Here is a 23,003-nt window from a genome sequence, read left to right on the forward strand (position 1 = left end):
CATTTTTTCCACCTGCTTTTTGGACTAATTAAAAAAATAGTGATTAATTTTTAAAAAAATCAGAAAAACAAAGCCCTCAAAAAATACTCAGAAAAACTGTTTTTTTTTTCATCCAAGCGAATGCAATACGCTAATTTTAAACTGACGGAGTAATGATGAAAGATCCTTGAGCGGCGCTAAAGCATTATCACATTTTGCAAACCATCGTTAAAAAGGAAGAAGAAGAAATATATATTTTTTTTTCCTTCAAATTGATTTATTAACAATACAATAGCAATAAAATAATACAAACATGGCAACAATAACATTTCATTACATTTTAACTTAACAGGGGAAGTATCCATATCATAATATTAACGGGGGGGGGGAGGAAACATGATTAAAAAATGGAAGACCTCGACTACGACGGCGCTCGGTGATGGCGTCATCACAAGGCGCCGTTCGCTCCACGCTGACCGACACATCCGTCAACCGGAGCGCGTTTGGCTGTCTTTTCTGCTGCTCTCCATGTTTTAAGATTACAAAAAGAAGTAAAAAATAAAAATATAAAAAAGTCGTCGGCATGGCAAACACGTCGGATCCCATCAAAGACTTCGAAAAATGGAAGAAGAAATACAACGTGAAGAAAGCTCGCGTCAAGCGTGAACGGCGCCAGACGAAGAAGCCAGAGTGGCAGGTCGAGCGAGAGAACATCAAGCGGCTGGTGAGCAAGTACGCCGACATCGACACCAGGGAAGTGGTCAAGTTCTCCGACTTCCCTATTTCCAAGAAGACCTTGTTAGGGCTGCAGGAGTGTCAGTACAGGCTGCCCACCGAGATCCAGAGGCAGACGGTCGGCTTGGCCTTGCAGGGAAAAGACGTGCTGGGGGCCGCCAAGACCGGCTCGGGAAAGACGTTAGCCTTCCTCATCCCGGTGCTGGAGTGTCTGTACCGCCAGCAGTGGAGCTCCGTGGACGGCCTGGGCGCCCTCATCATCTCCCCGACCAGGGAGCTCGCCTACCAGACCTTCGAGGTGCTCCGCAAGGTGGGCAAGAACCACGACTTCTCGGCGGGGCTCATCATCGGCGGCAAGGAGCTGAAGGGCGAGTCGGAGAAGATCCGCCGCACCAACATCGTCATCTGCACCCCGGGCCGGCTGCTGCAGCACATGGACGAAACGGCCGCCTTCCACGCCACTGACCTGCGCGTGCTGGTGCTGGACGAAGCCGACCGAATCCTGGACATGGGCTTCGCCGACACGCTCGACGCCATTGTGGAGAACCTCCCCGAGAGCCGCCAGACGCTGCTGTTCTCCGCCACGCAGACCAAGTCGGTCAAAGACCTGGCCCGCCTCAGCCTCAAGGAGCCCGAGTACGTGTGGGTGCACGAGAAGGCTAAGTTCAGCACGCCGGCCACGCTGGAGCAGAGCTACGTGGTGTGCGAGCTCCACGACAAGGTCAACGTGCTCTTCTCCTTCATCCGAAGCCACCTGAAGAAGAAGATTTTGGTGTTCTTCGCCTGCTGCAAGGAGGTGCAGTACCTGTTCCGCATCTTCTGCCGCCTCCGGCCGGGCGTCCCCGTGCTGGCGCTGCACGGCAAGCAGCGGCAGATGAAGCGGGTGGAGGTCTACGACGACTTCCTGCGCAAGAAGAACGCCGTGCTCTTCGCCACGGACGTGGCCGCCAGGGGCCTGGACTTCCCCGCCGTCAACTGGGTTCTGCAGTACGACTGCCCCGAGGACGCCGACACCTACATCCACAGGGTGGGCCGCACGGCGCGCTACAAGGAGGGCGGCGAGGCCCTGCTGCTGCTGCTGCCCTCCGAGGAGAAGGGCATGATTGCCCGGCTGCGGGAGAAGAAGGTGCCCGTCGACAAGATCCAGGTGGGTCCTCCTGGCCCTCTCTTTGCCTTTTCTTCGGCGGTTGACGATGCCCCTGTTTGGATTTCTTCGGCGCCCCGTTTATGGAGCAAATTCGAAATTTTTCAAATGCTTCTGCAACGACTGCAAACCTTTTTAACAATTAAGGCAGCAAGCGACAAAACTTACTGTCGACTGTTTGAACTTCTTCTGCAATCCGTTTTGGCAGCAGACTTCCTCTCCGTTTCCGATTTCTCCTGCAGCCCGTTCAGCAGCAAACTACAAAATTGACTTCCTGTTTTGATTGGTTCTGCATCCCGTTTAGGCAGCAAACTCGGACGTTTCCTTGTTACTGCGTAGTTGCATTTCTTGTTTAGCAACAACTACAACACTTCCTGTTTGTTCTTTCTTTGGATTTCTTCTTCAGCGCCGTTCGGCAGAAAATAAGAAAACGTCCCTTTCGCTTTCAGTTTCGATCATTCCATCTGCAGCCCTTTGGGGCCACCAACTCAAAAACTTCCTGCCTACCTTCTGTGTTGGATTTCTTCTGCAGAAAACTAGAAAACGTGCGGTTTAGCTTCTGTTAGAATGTCTTCTGCAGCTGATTTAGGCAGCAAAGAAAAAAAACAAAACTACTGTTGACTGTTTCAATTGATTCTGCAATCCAGTGTGGTGGCAAATGACAAAACCTTCATGTTTTCGATTTATTGTTTCGCAGAAAACTACGAAACACACGGTTTACTTCCAGTCTTCATTCCTTTTGCATCCCGTTTAGGCAGCAACCTAGACCATTTCCTTACTGTTTATTCCTTCTTTGGATTTCTTCCCAGTTACGTGTTTCTCTTCCTTCAACAAACTAGAAAGCTTACTGTTTACTTTGTGTTAGAATTTCTCCTGCAGCCCGTTTAGGCAGCAAATTAGAAAACGCCTTGTTTTCTTTCTGAGCGTCTTAATGTTCATGTTGTGATTTGTTGCTCGCTTACAGGTGAATCCAGAGAAGCTCCAACAAGTTCAGCAGAAGCTGCAGGCCTTCCTGGCTCAGGAGCAGCAGCAGAAGGAGCGGGCGCAGCGTTGCTTCGTCTCCTACCTGCGCTCCGTCTACCTGATGAGGAACAAGGACGTGTTCGACGTCTTCGAGCTCCGGCTGCACGAGTACGCGCTGTCCTTGGGCCTGGCGGTGGCGCCGCGGGTGCGCTTCCTCAACAAAGCTCAGGCGCAGGGAGCGGAGAAGATGTCTGAGGAAGAGGAGGAACTGAGCGGCTTCAAATCCCAGCTGAGAGGAGATGTTCCTCTCCGGGAAGAGTCTGACGACGACGACGACGACGACGACCTGGGAGACGTCGACTTCCTGACGCTCAAGCGAAGGGTTGTGTTCAGTCCGGAGGAAGGACACCAGAAGCAGATGGACGAATCAGGCAAGAAGAAAAGCCAAAAGGTGACCAAGTTCAAAGAGGCCAAGAAGATCCTCAAGAGGAACTTCAGAGTCAACACCAAAGTGTCCTTCACCGAGGAAGGACAAGCCACGCAGGTGTGGCCTCCCGTGCAGCGCTCGGCCGCCGGCCGCGATGCGCCGCAGCGGGAAGACGAGGACGAGGAGGTGGAGGAGGAAGTGTCGGGGATCGACGTGGAAAAGGCCAAGGAGCGGCTGAGGAGGGAGGACCGGGAGTTTGACAAGCAGGAGTACAGCCGCAAGGTGAAGGCCAAACACCGCGAGAAGAGGCTGAAGGCCAAAGCTGCCAGGAGGGAGGCCGGCAAGCAGCACGGAGCCGAGTCGGACGAGGCGGTGGCGTACCTGGCCACCGACGGCGAGGAAGAGTTCGACCCCGACACGCTGCCGGACCCCGACGACGAGGAGGAGGAGGAGGAGCGGGAGCGGAATGAAGATCGGCCCGCTAAACGCAGCTACAGCGGCGGTGAGGAAGGGGAGGCACCGGGGAGGAGGTGGAGGAAGAAGGCAAGGCGGCAGCAGGAGGAACACGCGGCGCTGGACACGGGACTGTCGCTGGTCGAGGACGAGGAACTGGTCCTGCAGCTGCTGTCGGGACGCGCGTGAAGCCGACAAGTCGCTGCCCGCTGGCGTCCATTTTGGGGGAGAGCGCTTTTGCTTCCTTTAACCGTTGTCGCGTTGTCATATCATCTCTCGTCCCACTTTAACGATGTCCTCTTTCATACGTGTACATTCATCGTGATATTCTGACTTGCATATAAAGTTATTCTGTTATGAAATCATTTGTATTGCGTGCGTGTTTCCTTTTTTTTTTTTTTTTTTTTTTTTGCTCCACAACATTGGATCGCCTCCAAGGGTTCCGTTGTCATATTTCAGATTCTTTTGTCCCGCAGCAGCCGAACATAAAGAATACAGTGTTAATGTGTTAATTGCCAGTGTATTTGGCGTTCAAAGGTGGCGTTGGGTCATTTCCATGCAGACAATAAACGAAAGGAACGTCAATTGAACACGTGCCAGGCGATCTTCCTGTGTGCCTTGAACGCACCACCGTTCAGTGTCACCTGAAGAGCTCATTTACATATTCTCGCCCCAAAACGCACTCGGCGAACCATCCGTTATCGTATACAACATGCAAGGTTTTGTGCAACAAGTGAATGTGGACTCCTTTTCGTGACGTGGCTTGACAACGCGTTTCATCCAAAGTCTCCAAATTGGCAGCGTTAGCAAACATTTCAAAGTTGGGCATTGTTCGAAATTCGCCTTGTTCGAAGCCGAAGACATTTGGCTTTGACGCGCCACTAAAATGCAAATCAACGATCCGAGAGCAACTGTCGGCGGCAGCTCAACGCCCGTTTAGCCTTCGAGTGTTCCAGAAGGTCGGCGACGTTCGCGACACTTGGGTAAGTTCCCAGGTTTCTTTGAAAAATGTAACAACGGTACAACTCCCATTTGTGTTGTCCACTTAAAAGTGACGAAGGCTCCGAATAAAGACACAATTCCCACTTGGAAGCAATTATGGCGACGAATAAAGCCCCCGCGGGGACGGGACGAGCGGGAGAGGCCAGCGGCATTCCAGGGAGGAGCTTCCAGGTCCCCGTGCCTTCTCCAGGTGTTTGCCAGGGCCACGGCCACCAACCCGCCTCCTCGGTTCAGGCCCCCCCGACGTCGTCCTCCGCCATCGTGGTGGTAACGGCCAAGGTCGCCAAACCGGTTCTGAATGCGAGCCAGGCCCCCGTGACCCCGGCCTCGGCCTCGGCCTCGGCCCAGAGGAGGACGGTGGTGATTACGGTGCCTAGGCCGGCCGGACCACCTTTGCCCGTGGCGCCTCGGCCCGCCAACATCCAGATCCCAGCAGGTATTGGACTTGGAAGTCATATGACAGAAACTGTCCAGTATACACGCTTCGAAGTTCTCTGCTGAAGGACCGACCCTAAAATGGCACAATTGGGCTGTTTTTGTCCGGCTAAATCTTCTTGGTATTTCTCGCGGTCTACCAAATTGAATGTCGAAGGCAGAATTTTCAAAACGAGCTCCGGGATTAGTTTTTGTTGCCGTCGTGTCATCCAAAATTTGCTACTGTGCTCCACTTGCACATAATGGTGAAAAGTCACATTTTTGGAAATTCAGTGTTGTTCATCTGTCTCGTGGTGTAGAGGACGTGCTTCAAATTTGCCACCAAATCTCTCCAAAACCAGTTTGGGTTTGAAGGAAAGCTGGAAAAGAGCCTACAAAAGCGACTTCTAACCAAAATGGCCCAATTCCCGAGTGTTCTTTTGGTCACGGCTTCTTGAGACTTTTTTTCTTGGTCTGCAAAATTCATGTTGTTCGGTCAGACTGGCTAAACATTTTCAAAAGGATGCGCTAGCGGGAGTCGCGAAGCTTTGCGGTCACGCACCATTCGCAATTAATGAGTTTTTTTGTTTGTTTTTTTTCTCTCTCCGTTTTGTCATTTTGTGTTTTTCAAGTCTCTTTGTAGCCTACAGCCCTTACTCATATCCTAAAATGTCTGCTACAAACCACAATAGAAGTCTTCCCGTGTCTTTTCTGACATGTCTTCTTGAGACTTGTTTTGTTTGTTTGTTACGCGTGATAGACTCGCCCGCCAGATGTCATGTTGCTAAGTCTAACTGAAGTAAACGTACAAAATCATGGGCTAAATTAGGAGAGTTTTGTGGCGACCCATCCGTTTTTGCCACCATTTTCTGCCCACAATCAAGGACGGGAACTTTTTGAATTCCTCGTAATTTAGCGTGGTACGTGTGCATAGTATCCGCAGTTAAAATTTGGTAACATGCCGGCAAAATCCTGAGCAGTTCATCTTTGATCACCCGGAAATGGCCGAACGCTACCCTTAAATGGCCGCTTGAAACCAAAATGGTCGACTTTCTCTGTCTTTTTGGGCCTTTTCTTTGTTGGTGCCCTCATGGTAGACAAGTTTCATGTCGCTTCAGGGGCTGAATTTGCCATCAGCTTTCCGATCTAGTCACATCTACAGACTCGAATCAACTCTCCCCGTTGAGATGAATGGAAATGCGATTAATCTGTTCCAATCCCCCCCGAAAACTGTTGCACTGTATGGCAAACATATGTCTATATGAACTCGATGAGAGAATGTAAACCCCAAAAACTATGACGTGTAAATAAGCCTCAAGTCACACACACACACACACGTTGCAGTACGTTCATGTGTTGTGCCTTGAAATGGTGTGACCGAGTGAGTGCCGTCGCCGTGCACAGCAGCTGCTGTCTTGTCTGTCTTAAGTGGAGGTTACGTTTCAAAAACGTCCAACTTCTTCACAGCACAGTCATGCGTGGTAGGTTGAGTGAAGACGCTAAATTGCCCTTCGCTATGAATGTGTGCGCGAATGGTCGTTTGTTTCTACGGGCCCTGCGATGGGCTGGCGACCAGTTCGGGGTGTACCCCGCCTCTCGCCCGAAGAGAGCTGGGATAGGCTCCGGCACGCCACGCGACTCGCGTGAGGATAAAGCGGTACGGAAAATGGACGGCTGGACGGACAAAGAGATTTGCACGTGCATGTAAAGCAAGCGCATAGCTTTGCTTTAAAGGAGTCCTTTTGGGTTATGTTAACCAACAATGCAAAACGCCTTTGACGGGCGAACCAGTAGCATCGGCGTCGCCCTTCGAGCAACGGATATTTGTACTTCAGTGGCAGGGCAACGCATCTCGACAGACCACGGACTCATTTCGTTTCTATAGTCGCAACTTCCGAGCGCCTTGCTTCTTCTTGCGAGCTCCTCCCGCCAGACGTTCTCTCGAGGATATCGACGGAGGTGCGAGGCAGGAATGCTTGGGGGAAAATGAGAGAATTGTCAAAATGACAGCCTGATTACTACAATCCTTAGAAATAGGCAATTGGTTAGTCATCGCGACCGTGAGACAATGTAATAAAGTAAAATCTGAATATTCAAAGTAAAGTGAGGAATGCACGCCCGTTTTCAGACGTCGCCATCGAGCAGCTAGAAGACCTCCGCAAAGGATACAACGGCTAGCCTTCGATTTAAGCTCGCCCGTTGAAGCTCCTCGATTTGCCTGGAGACGACCCTGAATATGGCGGCTTGGTAACAACTTCCGGGTCGCCTTCAATGTTTTGAGGAGGTAGGGATGTTGCATTAAAGAGACTTGATGAGCCCAATATAAGAGCACTCGCAGGCGTATAGTCTTTATCTTCTGGAAAGAATGATTAATATTACAGCATCTTACGGAGCAATTTTGACAGTCTCATTCATGTATAGCCTTATGTCTGCATTATGCTGCCCCCAGGTGGCCAACCAGAAGGAGCGCCTCACTGTCCATTGAATTGAAGAAAAACAAATGTGGAAAAACATGTATAATTCTTTACGTTTCTCTATAATTCTCTTTGTCATTACTGTATGTTTTCATAAAATTAAATATAGAGTGCAATATGTCACACGATGGAACACATTTGTTTTGGGGGAGTGCTGGAGCGGATGAATAGCATTTTCTAATTTCAGTTTATTTCAGTTCAAGTTCATTTAAGTTGAATGTGTTTTGGGTGATGAGCGTGGTCGGGGAACAAATTCAACTTCTGTCTCAAGGCGCCACTGTGTAACACTGTTTACATGTGTCCTTAACGGACAGGTATGATGCTGATCCGCAGTGACAGCGGTCAGCTGATGCTGATGTCCCAGCAGGCTTTGGCACAGGCTCAGGCACAGCAGGGAGCGAGATCCGGCAACAGCCCGGCGAGCGGAATTCCGGCCTCACAGGTACGCGTACCCCCCGAGGGCCCGTACTCGCCTACGCCCGCGGTCGTCGTCCGTGTTGAAAGATGTCTGTGATGCTTTCGCACATCAGGCGACATCCGCAAGTCAAGGCAACGAGAAGGTGACGATGATCAGGATGACGGCTTCTGCGACTTTCCAGCCGGCGGCGGTCCAGAACGCGGCCATGGTCAAGGTCTGGCACGGCGCTCCCGCCGCTCTTCTGTGTAGAGTTCAAACACATTTCGTATCGCAATGACAGTGAGCAAAACTCTCATCGCCGATAGGTACACCTGCACAATCTAACAGCAAAAATGCTTTAAATATTACACACAAAAGAGAGTAGGGGGGAATACAATAATGTTAGATAAAATCCCCAAATATTAGACATAGTATACAAGAATATTAAACCAAGAAGACAAATATACAAAAGTATGAGATGAAAGACACAAAAATACTAGACAACTAATTCAAAAATACTAGATGAAAATATTACACACCAAAAAAAACAAATATATTAGTCAAAAAGTAAAAATGTTAGGCAAAAGCATTTGACAAAAAGCACAAATATGAGATTAAAATACACATATATAGTATTATAAACAAATAGAAAAATATTAGATGTATCGTAAAAAAAAGCTACAAAAATAGGAAAACAATCGGGAAACAAATAATGACAAGAACTGCAGCTATTATAAATAGAAATACAAGACAATACAAATTAGACAAACGATACAAAAGTACACGAAAAATAGTAATTAGTAAAAAAAATAAAAATAATAACAAACAATTACAAAAAATATTGTACACATACTATGCAAAAAGATGAGAAAATACGACTAAAATATCTGGTGAAAATACATCCATAGTAGAAAAGAATATCAAAATATTAAACAAAAGAATTTGGGGAAAACAAATAATAGTATAACCAATGTTAAAACGATGAATGTTATAAAAATATAAGAATACAAAATTACAAGTCATAATTAAAAAATATTTTAAAAAATGCACAAGTATGAGGAACCCCCCCCCCCCCCCCCAAACTAGAAAATAGTACGAAAACAATATTAGGACAAAATACTATCAAGAAATGTAACCAATATTAAAACTAATACCATGTTATAACAAATACAAAACCTTTTAGAAAAAAAATATAAACATCATAGAAAACGATTCACAAAGATGAGGAAAAGTGCACACACAAAATGGAAACTAATATCTGTCTTTTTTCTCCATTGGTTGTTATGTGAGAAGCCGAAAAACAACAGCAGAGCCGTAAAATACAGTCGTAACCATCCATTTTCTGTACCGCTTTATCCTCACGCGGGTCGTGGGCGCGCTGAGGCCTATCCCAGCTATCTTTGGGCGTGAGGAACCGGTCGCCAGCCAATCGCAGGGCACAGAGAAGCAAACGACCATTCGCGCACACATTCACACCGAAGGGCAATTTAGAGTCTTCGGTCAACCTAGCACGTCGTACGTGTTTTTGGGGATGTGGGAGGAAACCGGAGTGCCCGGAGCAAAGCCACCCAGGCACGGGGAGACCATGCAAACTCCACACAGGCGGGGCCGGGATTTGTACCCAACTCCCCAGAACTGTGAGGCAGATGTGCTAACCAGTCTTTCACCTACAATCGTTAACATTTTAAAGGGTAATACTAAAATGCCTAAAACGTTATCATGGTTTGTGTGTAAAGCGTTCATCCGTGGTTCTGTGCCCTCAGGTGATCGGCATGACTCCCAATCCAGCCGCGGTTCCGACCCGCACCGTGGCAGCCGAACACAGGGCCTCCTTTTCAGCCGGTCGCCGTGGAAACCAAGAAAGAGCCCCCGCCTGCGTTTAGTCAGGTGAGTGCTTACGCCTGTGCGAAAGTCCTGTATTCATTTCAGATTAAGGCAATTGTCCATAATACAGCGGTGCCTTGAGATACAAGTGCCTTTGTTCAGCTAATTTTTTTGTTTGTTTTTGCTTCGGCTGGCGAGTAGGGATTTGAGATACGAGCGTTGTATGCTGGCAGCAAACTCAACTCCTGATCTCCTCGTTGCAGCCGACGTCGGTTCACTTTCCGTCTCGTCCTCTGTGACACCATCTCACAGCCCGTCCTCAATAGTCTCTCCTCCATCAGCTTCACCTACACCGCCCTAGACTGGTCTCATTCGTACCTGCGGTCAGTTCGTTCAGCTAGAATCCTTTTCTTCCAACCTCTACCCGGTCACTTCAGGTGTGCCCTATGGCTCTGTCCTGGGGGCCCTGCTTTTCATCATCTACCTTATTCCCATCTGCACCATTTTCCGTAAATTCAGTATCCTCCGTCACTGAAACCTTACGCTATAAAAATATGAACATTGGATCGTCAAAGAGGCCAAGCCATTATCAACACTTAAGATTGTTCAATCTTTTGTAAAAATGACAGACCCAAGTGGGGACTGACCACTTTGTATTGATTGGTGAAAAAATTGACCAAATTTGGATTTAGCAGGTTTTGACTCGAGGCCAGCGATATATTCTTTATCGTTTGCGTAAAATGACAATTATTGCGCCTTCTTGAGTCACAGGGTAGTGCTGACTCTTATTTTGTATGAGTTACAGCTAAAGCACAGCTTAAAATTGCCGCACGCTTGGATTCTTTCTCTTCAAGTCAGACAAATAATAACCTGATCTCAGCGGTGTAGACTCAAACATATTACATACATGATGTACGGTACACTGATACAAACATACTCACGCACACGTATATGCACCACCTATGCACACATGCGTATATACATCTGCATACGTTTACTTACATCTGAACCCAAAATCATGAATATATACATGCATTGTCTAATTCAAAACAGAAACACTAAACCTTTTATCTATTAATTTAATATTCTATATTTTTCAAAGATTAGATTTTTGTGTTCCGTTTTCAAATCGAATTTGAATTGAAACGTGAAATTGTGATGCATACACTGTTTAAATCTTTACATTCTATTTAATTATGTTATAGCCCAGTTTTTTAACCTTTTCTCTCAAGTTCAATATGTAAGAGGGCTATTTTGCCGATTTAAAAAACAAACATTATTGTTGGCTTTTTTGGGGGGAGGCCAGGGCACGTTCATTCATTTCAACATTTCAACGGGGAAAGATGATTTGAGATAGGAGCTGCGAGCGTGGTCACGAAACGAATCGGGCTCGTACCTCGAGGCGCCGGTGTGAGTCCCCCCTTGAAATGTTCGACTGGGGATGTTGAGGACAAACATCCGCAAAGTTGCCTTTTGTCCTGCTGTCCACCAGGAGACGCTGGAGAGCGTGAAGAAGTGCAAGAACTTCCTGGTGACGCTGATGAAGCTAGCGTCCAGCGACTCAAAGTCTGCCAACATGGCCAACAACGTGCGGGGCCTGGTCGGGAGTCTGCTGGTGGGTCTCGCTCTCTCTCTCTCTCACTCTTGCTCGCTCGCTCGCTCTCTCGCTCTCTCTCAAAATCTCTCGCTATGCTGAAGCATTCAGAATTCCTTTCACTGGAGCTCAGGGGCTAATACTGTGTGCATTTCCAACTTTGTGGGAACGGTTTGGAGATGGGGCCCCTTTCCTTTTCCAACATGATTTGTGCATCAGTGCACAAAGGTTCATAAGGACACGGATGACTTGACTGGCCTGCACAATCCTGACCTCAACCCCACAGAGCACTTTTGGATGAATTCGAGCGGAGACCGAGAGCCAGGCCTTCTCGTCCACCATCGGTGTGTAACCTCACAAATGAGCTTCCGGAAAAATGGTCATAAAGGCCGCACGGTGAAAGACCGGTTAGCACATCCGCCTCACAGTTCTGAGGGCCCGGGTTCAAATCCGGCCTCGCCTGTGCGGAGTTTGCATGTTCTCTCCGTGCCTGCGTGGGTTTTCTGCGGGTACTCCGATTTCCTCCCACGTCCCAAAAACATGCATGGTAGGTTAATTGAGGACTCCAAATGTTCCATAGGTGCGAATGTGAGTGCAAATGGTTGTTTGTTTATGTGCCCTGTGATTGGCCGGCGTCCGGTTCGGGGTGTACCCCACCGCTCGCCCAAAGATAGCTGGAATAGGCTCCAGCACGCCCGTGACCCGCGTGAGGCTAAGCGGTACGGAAAATGAATGAAACGCACTCCTAAACCTTGTGGGAAACCTTCCCAGAGGAGTTTAAGGCTTTCTAACAGATTGGATTGAGAATGGGATGTCACTTAAATTCAAGGCAGGTGAGCGAATACCTTTGGCAATGTAGTGTAAACGCTGGCATGTTTTGACTACTGCGTTTTAGCTTCAGCGTCTCCATACAGAAAAGTTTTTGTTGTCGTTTAAAATGGCTTCCTTTAACCAGGATCCCTTGGGCACAGGTAAAGCCCCCGGTCTGTTTTGTGCTCGTCGGCGCCGTACATCCTCGCGGACCGGACCAAAACGCCGCCTTTCTCGTTGGCCTGCATCTACTTAGCCCGCTCGCTACCTCGCCGCTCTCGTCCTCTTTCACCTTGCCGTGTTGGATAGACTTTCTCCCATTAAATCTGCCACGGTTGCCCCCTTTGCCGATGGCTCCTTTTCAGCGTCCGTTATGGTGCTTCCATGTTATCCGTGTAGCTCATTGCAGAGCTTTCATTTTAGACTTGGTTCTTTTGACACTGGATTAGTTTTTTCACGGGGATTCCCGAGTCAATTTGAATCCCCGCTGATTCATTTGTAGCTTCCGACGTCCATGTTGTGGTTGCAGGAAGGCAAGATGGAGGCGGAGGAGTTCACGCAGGCGCTCTATCGGGAGCTCAAGTCCACACCGCAGCCCTGCTTAGTGCCCTTCCTCAAGGTGAGTGAGGCACCATGACACCAGAGCAGGCCATTAATTGATTTTGTCGAGTAGAGTTTATTGCTCAGTGTAATTCTTTTAAACTCCTTCACTGCCATGGATGTTTACTGCCACCGTCGTACATATTCATCAAGTACTTTTTTCAACGGGTAAGCGTGGAAAAGGCTCTTGCCCAGCTTGCCTGAAATTCAGGTCGATAAGCCCACTGTCATGACGAACATATTGCTGGAGACGGTTGCGTTGCATGACTTCGGATTTGAGATCAGCTCAGCTTTTGAGTTGAAGGTAAATATTAGGCGCTTAATCTCTCGATTATCAGAATCATCTTTATTTTGGAATAAAGATGCTTCTGAGGAATTTGTCTCCGGTAGTTGGAGCCGCTCGAGTACGACAACAGACAATTGACAGAGAACACTTTTGAGACATAAAGACATTGAGAAAAACAGTCACTGAGTAATAAAAGGTTGCTAGTAATCTGGTAATTCTGGTACAATTGTTTTTGTTTTTTTGGCAATTGTGCAAAAAGATGAGTTCTCCAGCAATGAGAGCAGTTCGAATGACTAATATTGCAATAGTCCGCTGCAGTGACCATTGTGCAAAGGGCGCCGAGACTTCAGGAAATGTAGGCAGCTTAAAGTGACGAGTAGTCCGATCATCTGGGACAATGTCGATTGTGCAAATGCTGCAGATACTCTTCGGTCCATCATGCAAATGGAGCAGATGCTACTCTGACATGAGTGGCCAGTATTGGTCAACAACAGATATGCAAATAGTGCAGCGTGGCGAGACTACGACAGTGAGTGCACAAGTAATATATAATTGGCCCCACAGAAATGTGACAACAAACTCGAGACAAAGAAATTGGCAGCATGTTGCAATGGAATTGTAAGTTAGCTGTTTAAGAAGTCGATGGCAAGAGGGAAGAAGCTGCCGGAATGTCCGCTCGTTCTCGTTTGCATTGATCGGCGGCGCCTACCTGAGAGAAGGAGGGTCCGAGAGGATCTTGCACGCTCTTGTCTTAGTTCTGGCAGCGTGCGAGTCCTCGAGGGCGGGTAGGGGGGTACCGACAATCCTTTCAGCAGTTTTGATTGTCCGTCGCAGTCGGAGTTTGTCCTTTTTTGTAGCGGCGCCGAACCAGACTTTGATGGAAGAACGCAGGACGGATTCGATGACCGCTGTGTAGAACCGCCTCAGCGGCTCCCGCGGCAGGCCGTGCTTCCTCAGAAGCCGCAGGAAGTACATCCTCCGCTGGGCCTTTTTGAGGATGGAGTTGGTGTTGAACTCCCACTTCAGGTCCTGAGAGACCGTCATTCCCAGGAACTCGAAGGTCTCGACGGTTGACACGAGGCGGCTGGACAGCGTGAGGGGCAGCCGTGGCGAAGGACGCCTCCTGAAGTCCACGATCATCTCTACAGTCTCGAGCGTGTTCAGCTCCAGGTTGTGTCGGCCGCTCCGCTTCCTCAGAACCATCAGAATCGGAATCATCTTGATTTTGTCAAGTATCCATCCATTCATCCATTTTCTACCGCTTATCCAGCTCTTCTGGGGGGATCCCGAGGCATTCCCAGGCCAGCCGAGAGACATAGTCTCTCCAGCGTGTCCTCGGTCGTCCCCGGGGTCTCCACCCGGTGGGACGTGCCCGGAACAACTCACCGGGGAGGACGTCCGGGAGGCGTCCGAATCAGATGCCCGAGCCCCACCTCATCTGGCTCCTCTCGATGCGGAGGAGCAGCGGCTCTACTCTGAGATCCTCCCGGATGACCGAGCTTCTCGCCCTATCTCTAAGGGAGAGCCCGGACACCCTGCGGAGGAAACTCATTTCGGCCGCTCGTATCCGGGATCTCGTTCTTGCGGTCACGACCCGCAGCTCGTCACCATAGGCGAGGGTTGGAAAGTAGATCGACCGGCAAATCGAGAGCTTCCCTTCCGGCTTAGCTCCTTCTTCACCACAACGGACGGATACAAAGTCCCCATCGCTGCAGACGCCGCACCGATCCGCCCGTCGATCTCCCGTTCCCGTTCTTCCCTCGCTCGTGAACGAGACCCCGAGATACTTGAACTCCTCCACTCGGGGCAGGATCTCATCCCCGACCCGGAGAAGGCACGCCGCCCTTTTCCGACCGAGGACCGCGGTCTCCGATTCGGAGGTGCCGATTCCCATCCCGACCGCTTCGCACTCGGCTGCGAACCGCTCCGGTGAGAGTTGCGGATCACGGCTTGATGAAGCCAACAGAACCGCATCGTCTGCAAAAAGCAAAGATGCCAAGTATGTCTAAAAAAAGACACCCAAGGACTTTGTCTCCGGTAGTTGGAGTGTCCTTTTCAAATCTGCAGTAGAAAGTGTTCAAGTCGTCAGCTGGTCTACTGTTGTTCTCAGTTTGGGGTGGATCGTCGCTTGTAATTGGTTAGCGACTGGAATGCATGCCGTACTGATTTAGAATCGTTAGCGCTAAACGATTATACAGTTAGCGAGTCTCCCCTTGTGTAAGTGAGTCGCGTAAGGTTTCCAAAGACGAACGAAGAACACACAAACATAGACTATACTAGAGAGCATGTATCCGAGACGTCCAAACGGGTATGCGCCATCTTGGAATAAAAAGGGAGAGGTTTGGGAACCTCACACTTGACTCGAGTGTGTATATGTATGTATTATATAAACGGAGTATGTTGCGGTAGGTAGTAGAAAGTGTCTGTTGTGATCGTAAGAAAAGATGACTCCTTTCACAGAGTGGATGGCGAACTCGAGTCGTGCTGTCGGTCAGCATCGCTCATCGCGTGTCTTGTTTTTCTGTAAATAAAGTGATTTTGCCCAAAAAAAACAACTTTCTCAGTTTGGCTTTTGTTGTCTTATAGTTTGAGGTGTCACTAAGTAAAACAAATCTTAACGTCAAAGTCACTCTTCTGTTTCTTTTGACCAAAGGTTTTGTCCGCCTTTTGGCGAAACCTGTCCATTTGCTAGGGCAGATAGAAACGAACTTGATTCTTCTTTCCTGTTTTACAAAATATCGAGTCGTGACGACATCGTGTGTTATCCCTTTAAGCAATATATAAAAGAACACAAACAGTAGAACAGGTAGGCAGATCATCTTAACAATACTCACACGCCTATATTCTTTATCCTCTGCGAAGAATGACTATTATTATCGTAGCTTACTTAGGACTGACCTGTCTTTATTCATATCTATATGTCTGTATTATACTGCCTCCAGGTGGCCAAGACGCACACAGCAGAAGGAGGAGCATAATGTCCATTGAATTGAAGCAAAAAATGTGATCTCTGTGTAAGTTGCTGGGAAAAAACTCAGTGGGGGAAAAAAAAAACAGTTTTGAAGCTTTAAGTAGTTTCATGAGAAAGAAAGCAAATCCCAGATGGGGGAAAGACAAAAAGAAAAACCGATGACGGCGCTCGCCTGCGTTTTCACTAAGTGAAGGGAAAAATAAGGATGAAACTGGGAAATCGGATTTTTGTGAACACCTTTTTGATTTTAAGGCCATATCGCCCAGCCCGACCATATCAGCATGTTTTGCCTCGGCATAACAGTCATGGATTCTTTTACTTTTTTCTTCTGTCAGAAAAGTCTCCCGGCAGTGCGTTGCCTCACCGCAGACCCGCAGGCATTCATCCAGCAGGCCTGCTGCTCCTCCTCCTCCTGCACCCCTGCCGTGAAGAAGCCCAATGTGGACCCAGCTCCAAGTCCGAAAGCCCTCCATCAGGTGGTCTGTGCTGTTCCTAGCGATCTCGATAAAAATCACGTCAATTCCTGTTCATGATCTGTTTTACAGTCAAGCGGAGCGAGCGCGTCGCCCCAGTCCAGAACTTCGGCCTGCAAGAGCTTCCGAACCATTTCTCCCCCCGAAGTCACCCCGGTCCAGATGGGAAAAGCCTTCTCGGGTAGGCCCTTGAGCACCTTTGAACCTGGCTTCTGAAGTTGCAATTGTTCTGCTGTCCTGTATAAATGGCTCGACAGGGTTACGTTCCAGAACCTCCTGTGATGCACACAAATTACATACAAATCCGCTAAGTAGAGAAAAGAGGTTTATTTGATTATTTATGTTTTAAAGCTTTATGACCCTAGCCACACTCTTACTAACCGTGACTGTACTCTTATAAACACGTCCTATCAGGGCAGAGGCAATTGAATCATTTTAGAATTGATTATTCTTCCGATCATTCCCTCGATTATTCAAGTAATCGCAAAAAGAAAATAGATTTTGACTAATACCCATAACAAAATATGCATTTGAGGAGCATGTATTATTTGTGTCGGCTCTGGGTTGCCTTCCTCACATTCCGTACTGTAGTATCTGTAACTTGGAATGCGTGGCTTTAGAAGGCGGGGCCTGAGCCGGTGAGTGACGTGGGAGTCGGTGAATGCAAGTGTAGAGTTAGCTGTTGTTGGCTCAGGCTAGCGGCTGGCTGGCTGTTAAGTGGCTAACCGGTAGCCAGTCTGCATGTCGCGTGCCTCTGGGCATCAGTTGCGGCCATGCGATGTATGAAGGTGCTTGTAATTGAAAGTACACAGTTTATCCTTGACCACCCGTCGAGGGATTAGAATTCATTCTACCTAGCGGTGGTAGGCTAATGATGTTTGCTTTACTTTTCTTCACTTGCCTCGTCTACGCGACATCGCGAAAAATCCGCAACATCCAATTAGAAATGTACGATTTGAAAATCTACGAGCCGCGCTATGGCTGTACAGACAGTATGCCTCACCGTCACAGTAGTTCATTCTATCATATACAGTATTCGCCCCTTTTTCTTGTTCACCAGTCTCGTGTTTTATGTTTCCCTTCTTCTGTGCCAGTGCGAGAACGCGATCATGGTTGCGTCTGATTGAATTCAGCTAATCATAGCGTACGTTCGTGGAGTCGGTTGTCGATGCTACGCGGGTGAGCGTTTGATGGGGGGCTTCTTTCGTGGAGAGGAGTTGGCGACTTGGCAGGTCACGTGTCCTTCCTATTCGTCTGACCCCCGGGCGGGTGGAACCGGCGCCGTCTTCCAATTGATGTTATCCCAGCGGCTGTCGGCACCTTGCTCAAATCGGCTCGGCTGCAAAAAATGACCTAATTGCGGGCTGAAGCCTTTTGGATGAAAGGTGAACCGTTCTCAACAAACAAACGGAAAGTCCGTTTGCCTCGGTTCAATCTTTGTGGATTACAATGACCTGGATGACTGAGACTCCCTTCTGTCCTGTTGTGTTGAAAGCAATTGTCGTTGTCTGAACTAGTTTGTCACACCAGATGTTCCGAAAATAGCGGTAGGAACTGTCATAAATCCATGTTCTTTTTTTTCTTTTTTGTCTTTTTTTAGGAGGGTTCTCCGTGAGGCAACCTTTTGCTCGAGATCCTCCGTGCGCCACCAGACTTGCTTTCAGGGACACTTCGGGCTCGTACAAGTAAGAAGATTCAGATGCGTTCCACGCCAACTGTGTGTCCAAATGCTTTCATCTCATCTCGTGTCACTTTATGACACTGTCGTAACGCGTGTCGCATTTCGGCATACGGCCGTGCTATATTTCAAGCGTGTGGAAATATTTGACCAAAAATGAGACTGATGACATGCTCATCCGCCTCACAGTCCTGAGGACCGGGGTTCAAATCCCGGCCCCGCCTGTGCCTACGTGGGTTTTCTCCGGGTACTCCGATTTCCTCCCGCATCCCAAAGACATGCGTGATAGGTTGATTGAAGACTTCAAATTGCCCGTAGGTGTGTTTGTGAGTGCGGATGGTTGTTTATGTGCCCTGCGATTGGCTGGCGACCAGTTCAGGGCGTGTCCCGCCTCTCTCCCGAAGTTAGATGGGACGGGCTCCAGCACGCCCGCGACCCTAGTGAGGAGAAGCAGTACTGAAAATGGATTGATAGATGCTGATCTATGAAAATATGTCTTCACGTGAAACCGGTCCGTGCGGTTGGCGGGCCGATGATCTGCAATTGGCGCAGCGCCCGAACTGAAGAACGCGCAATTCGGCAATTCGGTTCAGTTGTAATGGTGACAAATGCATATTGCCGAGCTGCAACCTACTTTATGCCCAAACCCGACGGAAAAGGCACCCGGCGGGTGTTGGGTCACTTAGCAACCAGCGGCAAATATGGGCAAGCTTGCGCATTGTGTAAGTGTGGGCAAATGTTTCACCTCAAGGTTCACTTTGATTTTTAAATCACACACATGGACTTGGTCATTTGTAGATGATGATGATTTAAAAAAACAAAAACAAAACAAAAAAGTCTCAATGTGCCTGAAAAATTGATAAGGTATAATTTACTTCATTATATCTAACCAATTATCTAATAAAATGAATACAAAACTGTTTAATTTTTAATATCGTGTGTGTCAAATACATATTTTTAATTTTAACAAAATAATCTTTATAATTTATCATATCATATATCTAATCAACCAATCCTACACTGTGTTGTTAATTATAACATTAGCCTCATCACATAATTGCCGAAGTCATTTTTAAACATTTACAGAAACTAAGGGGGAAAAAACAAAAAGAGTCCAGTTGCCTGACTTGTATAATATATACGGACAAAAAAGGGGCAAAAAATACATTTTCGCCATTTTTGTATAGTACGTTCAAACTGACTTCTAGGCAATTATGCTATTTCCCGTCCCTTCCCTCACGCCCCGCAGAGAAGACGACGACATTAACGACGTGGCGTCCATGGCGGGCGTCAACCTGCGCGAGGAGAACGCTCAGATCCTGACCGGCGCGGTGGGCTCGGTGGTGCGGTCGTGCCAGGATCAGCTCTTCCTGTCCGCCGGCCCCGCGCTGGGCCGCTTCCTGCGCGCGGGACGCCCGCTGGGGGTGACGGAAGTGGGCCCCGAGGTGGTGGCTCTGGTCTCTCACGCCACTCAGGAGTGTCTCCGCGGCCTCCTGGAGAAGCTCACCGTGATGGCGGAACACCGGAAGGCGGCCCTGAAGGTACTCGCGGCTGGACTTCCCGGTTTGTGTCCCGTCTGAGCTCCTTTTGGCCGGTTGGCGTCCGCAGGAGGACTCGTGGCACGACAAAGTGAGCGACGTGCGCTCACAGCTGCGTTTCCTGGAGGAGGTGGACGCTTTGAAGAAGAGGAGGAAGGACGAAGAGGAGAGGGACAGGCTGATGCGTTTGGCCAGGGTCAGTCTGATACACCGTGTCTGTCTCGTGCCAAATCCAGACTCATTCCTGTCTCGAACCGCATCACCGCAGACGCCGTATCCACTCTCATTTCTCACCCATTCCACCTTCTGTCTCACGCCGGCAGAGTCGCTCCCACCCTGACGATCCGCTGCAGCAGCAGCTGAAGCAGAGAGCAAAAGAGGTGACTTTTCACTCGGTGGAAATTCAGTTTCCACGATTTCTTCGCTTCTGGTTCGGCTGACTCGGTTGTTGTGGTCGTGTCCTTATTGAGTTACAACAAATGGAAGAAGCTCAGCTGCAGCAGCGAGAAGCCAACCTCACCGCTCTGGCGGCCATCGGCCCGAGGAAGAAGAGGGCGCTCGCCCGCACGGAAGGCAACGTACGGACGGACGCGTGTGTTTTATATTGTGCGTGCGAGTGTGAAGTGTGCATGTGCAAATGCAATGTTGTGTGCGTGTGCATCAGGTGTCGCTGGCGCCCAGGCAGCGCGTGAGTCGCGTGACGCTGCGAGATCTGCTGCTGTGCATGGAGCACAGCCAATTCCTGCGACGCTCACTCACGTTCTACAAGGCCATGCTCTGACAACTCCACCCGTTTGGTGCCATCCTGACAACTCCACCTGTTTGGTGCCATCTTGACATTCTGACAACTCCGCCCGTGAGGTGCCATCCTGACAACATTCTGACAACTCTGCAGAGCTGTCTTGAGATACAAATGTTTCATTTGTTCCACGATCACACTTGTAATGCAAAACACTTAAAAGCTCTTTTCTCATTAAAGTGAATGGAAAGGCCATTCATCTGTTACATTATACCCCGCACCCCCGTCAAAAAGAAACAGTTTCTGACGTTTTTCATCAGGAAAATATGATTACAATTATTATTATTATTATATAACTATTGTACTTTATAAAAAAAAAACAAGTAATAATGTAATTAAATAGAATGTAAAGAGTTAAACAGCTTGTGCATCACAATTTAATGCTTCAATTCCTTGTGCTGCTGCTCCTGGTGTGGCCGCCTTGGGCCACCGGGGGGCAGTATAACATGTTCATAAAGACAAATGAAGAGCCACTGCTATTTACAGCAATGTGAATTACTGATGCTCATTATCATTGCCATGAAAAAAAGAAAAGGAAAAAATCCTCCCTACAAAAACGTGAATAAGCAGGAGGTCTGAAAAGTAATATGTGGGATTCCACTGTATCAAACATTTTTTTCGCAGAGGATAAGCAATGTGTGTGTGCCCTTATTGCTTTCTTGTCTGTCTACATGTGTTTCCGCATCAATGCTACTTTTGTTCGTCCGTCAGTGGCTTTTTCCATTGTATGTTAGCATTAAGCTAGCGGGGTCATTCTTAAGGCAGAGGGTTGTTTTAAATCCACAATGTCTTTGTTTCACGTTTAGTCGGATGTGAAGAATTTCTGATAAACCTGCTGCGCGTTGTGAAGCGAGTTGACTTTTCTCCTACCTCGCACGCTCGGATCACAAATTTTTGCTCGCAAGTCAAAGCAAAAAAAAAAAAAATCATCAGAACAACAACAACTGTCTCAAGGCACCACTGTAATAACACAGATTGACGTTTAGGATTTTGTGTTTGTCAAATATTTTTGTTGTGTTAAAGCTGTCTTGACGTTGTTTTGCAAAGAGCAATCTGTTTCATTAAAAAAACTTTCACAAGCATTTTTCTTTTTGTGTATGTCATACCTGGGGTGGGGGGTACAACGAAAACTTTCTGTCACATCTGTACAGTATTTACAGTAACAATGTGGTGACTTCACTTTTGCAGCTCTTCGGTTTTGATGCGGGCGCCGGCGTGCCAGCCGGCCCGGCCGAACGGGAATTGAAATGCGGGGAGGCGTCCGCGCCGCCGCTGCCCCATGAGGCCCGTCCATCCATCCATCCATCCATTTTCTGAGCCGCTTCTCCTCACTAGGGTCGCGGGCCCCCGTGAGGCCTTTAGCCGGAACCCTCTCGTTCTTAGCGCTCCGACGCCTGCAGCCGCAAACGAGTAAGAAGTAACACACAACTTCGGCTTGAATTCATGTCGCCTTCACCACAAAGTAGGACCCGACTGACTCAATAAGCCCTTTTAAAATCAGCAGAAACCGGACAATTCTTTTTTTTTTTTTTTTTTGCACATTACAACATAAGCCAAAGGTAATGACATCCAAACATACAGTAAAACAATGTTTCTCTGTTGTAAAGTTTAATAAATGCTGAAGGACAAAGTATTGTAAAAGAGTCAAATGTTCTGTCTGTAATTCATTTCTTTATTGTTGTAGGCATTAAGAGACCAACAAAAGAAGCAATAATTTTTTGGGCCTTGCCGCTTACATGCAGTGATTTCTCCAGATTCTCTGAACCTTTTGATGATATTATGGACCGTAGATAATGAAATCCCTCAATTCCTTGCAATTGTCCGTTGAGGAACATTGTCCTTAAACTGTTGGACTATTTTCTCCCGCACTTGTTCACAAAGAGGTGAACCTCGCCCCATCTTTGCTTGTGAATGATTCAGAGAAGCAATCACGGCACCCACTTGTTCCCAATGAGCCTGTTCGCCTGTGGGATGTTCCAAACAGGTGTTTGATGAGCATTCCTCCACTTTCTCAGTCTTTTGGCCACCATTCCCAGCTTTTTTGGAATGTTGCAGCCATAAATTTCCAAGTTCATGATTATTTGCTAAAAACAATCAAGTTGATCAGTTTGAACATTAAATATCTTGTCTCTGTAGTGTATTCAATTAAATATAGGTTGAACATGATTTGCAAATCATTGTATTCTGTTTTTCTGTTTTTTCTGTTTAACACAACATCCCAAGTTCATTGAAATTGGGGTTGTACATCGGTCGAAGGATGGCGAGGACGCAGCGAGAGAAGGTTGATGGATGGAGTGAGGGAAGACATGAGGGCATTTGGTGTTAGAACGCAGGAGAGAGGCTCGTGTGGAAAAGGGTGGCAAGGCCAAAGAAAAAGAACAAGAAGGAAAAACATTCACCGAGTTCAATCGGAGAAGAAAGTCACTGCTAGCCTCCCAGCCA

At 48.0% G+C, this 23,003-nt stretch overlaps 2 protein-coding genes across 2 annotated transcripts; both read left to right on the forward strand.

Moving 5' to 3' along the window:
- Window positions 1-450: 450 nt before the first annotated feature.
- Window positions 451-4,063, forward strand: ddx10 (DEAD (Asp-Glu-Ala-Asp) box polypeptide 10). Its single transcript, XM_061683795.1, has 2 exons — window positions 451-1,861; window positions 2,823-4,063. The coding sequence occupies exons 1-2, from the start codon at window positions 563-565 to the stop codon at window positions 3,888-3,890; spliced, it is 2,367 nt and encodes a 788-aa protein (XP_061539779.1). The 5' UTR covers window positions 451-562; the 3' UTR covers window positions 3,891-4,063.
- Window positions 4,064-4,799: 736 nt separating this feature from the next.
- taf4b (TAF4B RNA polymerase II, TATA box binding protein (TBP)-associated factor) lies at window positions 4,800-21,588 on the forward strand. Its single transcript, XM_061684235.1, has 14 exons — window positions 4,800-5,139; window positions 7,906-8,033; window positions 8,122-8,223; window positions 9,777-9,875; window positions 11,305-11,427; window positions 12,746-12,835; window positions 16,409-16,552; window positions 16,619-16,727; window positions 18,147-18,231; window positions 19,474-19,765; window positions 19,833-19,958; window positions 20,086-20,142; window positions 20,233-20,340; window positions 20,427-21,588. Exons 1-14 carry the CDS (start codon window positions 4,800-4,802, stop codon window positions 20,541-20,543), a joined length of 1,920 nt encoding a protein of 639 aa, XP_061540219.1. The 3' UTR covers window positions 20,544-21,588.
- The last annotated feature ends 1,415 nt before the right edge of the window (window positions 21,589-23,003 follow it).

Source organism: Phycodurus eques, chromosome 8 (genome assembly GCF_024500275.1).
Source record: "Phycodurus eques isolate BA_2022a chromosome 8, UOR_Pequ_1.1, whole genome shotgun sequence".
Taxonomy (NCBI): domain Eukaryota; kingdom Metazoa; phylum Chordata; class Actinopteri; order Syngnathiformes; family Syngnathidae; genus Phycodurus; species Phycodurus eques.

Bases quoted from the DNA above. Each gene is read 5' to 3' on its own strand.
- taf4b (XM_061684235.1), top strand. From the start codon at position 4,800: ATGGCGACGAATAAAGCCCCCGCGGGGACGGGACGAGCGGGAGAGGCC. The intron at 8,224-9,776 runs GTCTGGCACGGC...CTCCCAATCCAG, and splicing joins AGAACGCGGCCATGGTCAAG to CCGCGGTTCCGACCCGCACC. The intron at 9,876-11,304 runs GTGAGTGCTTAC...GCTGTCCACCAG, and splicing joins CCCCGCCTGCGTTTAGTCAG to GAGACGCTGGAGAGCGTGAA.
- ddx10 (XM_061683795.1), top strand. From the start codon at position 563: ATGGCAAACACGTCGGATCCCATCAAAGACTTCGAAAAATGGAAGAAG. The intron at 1,862-2,822 runs GTGGGTCCTCCT...GCTCGCTTACAG, and splicing joins TGCCCGTCGACAAGATCCAG to GTGAATCCAGAGAAGCTCCA.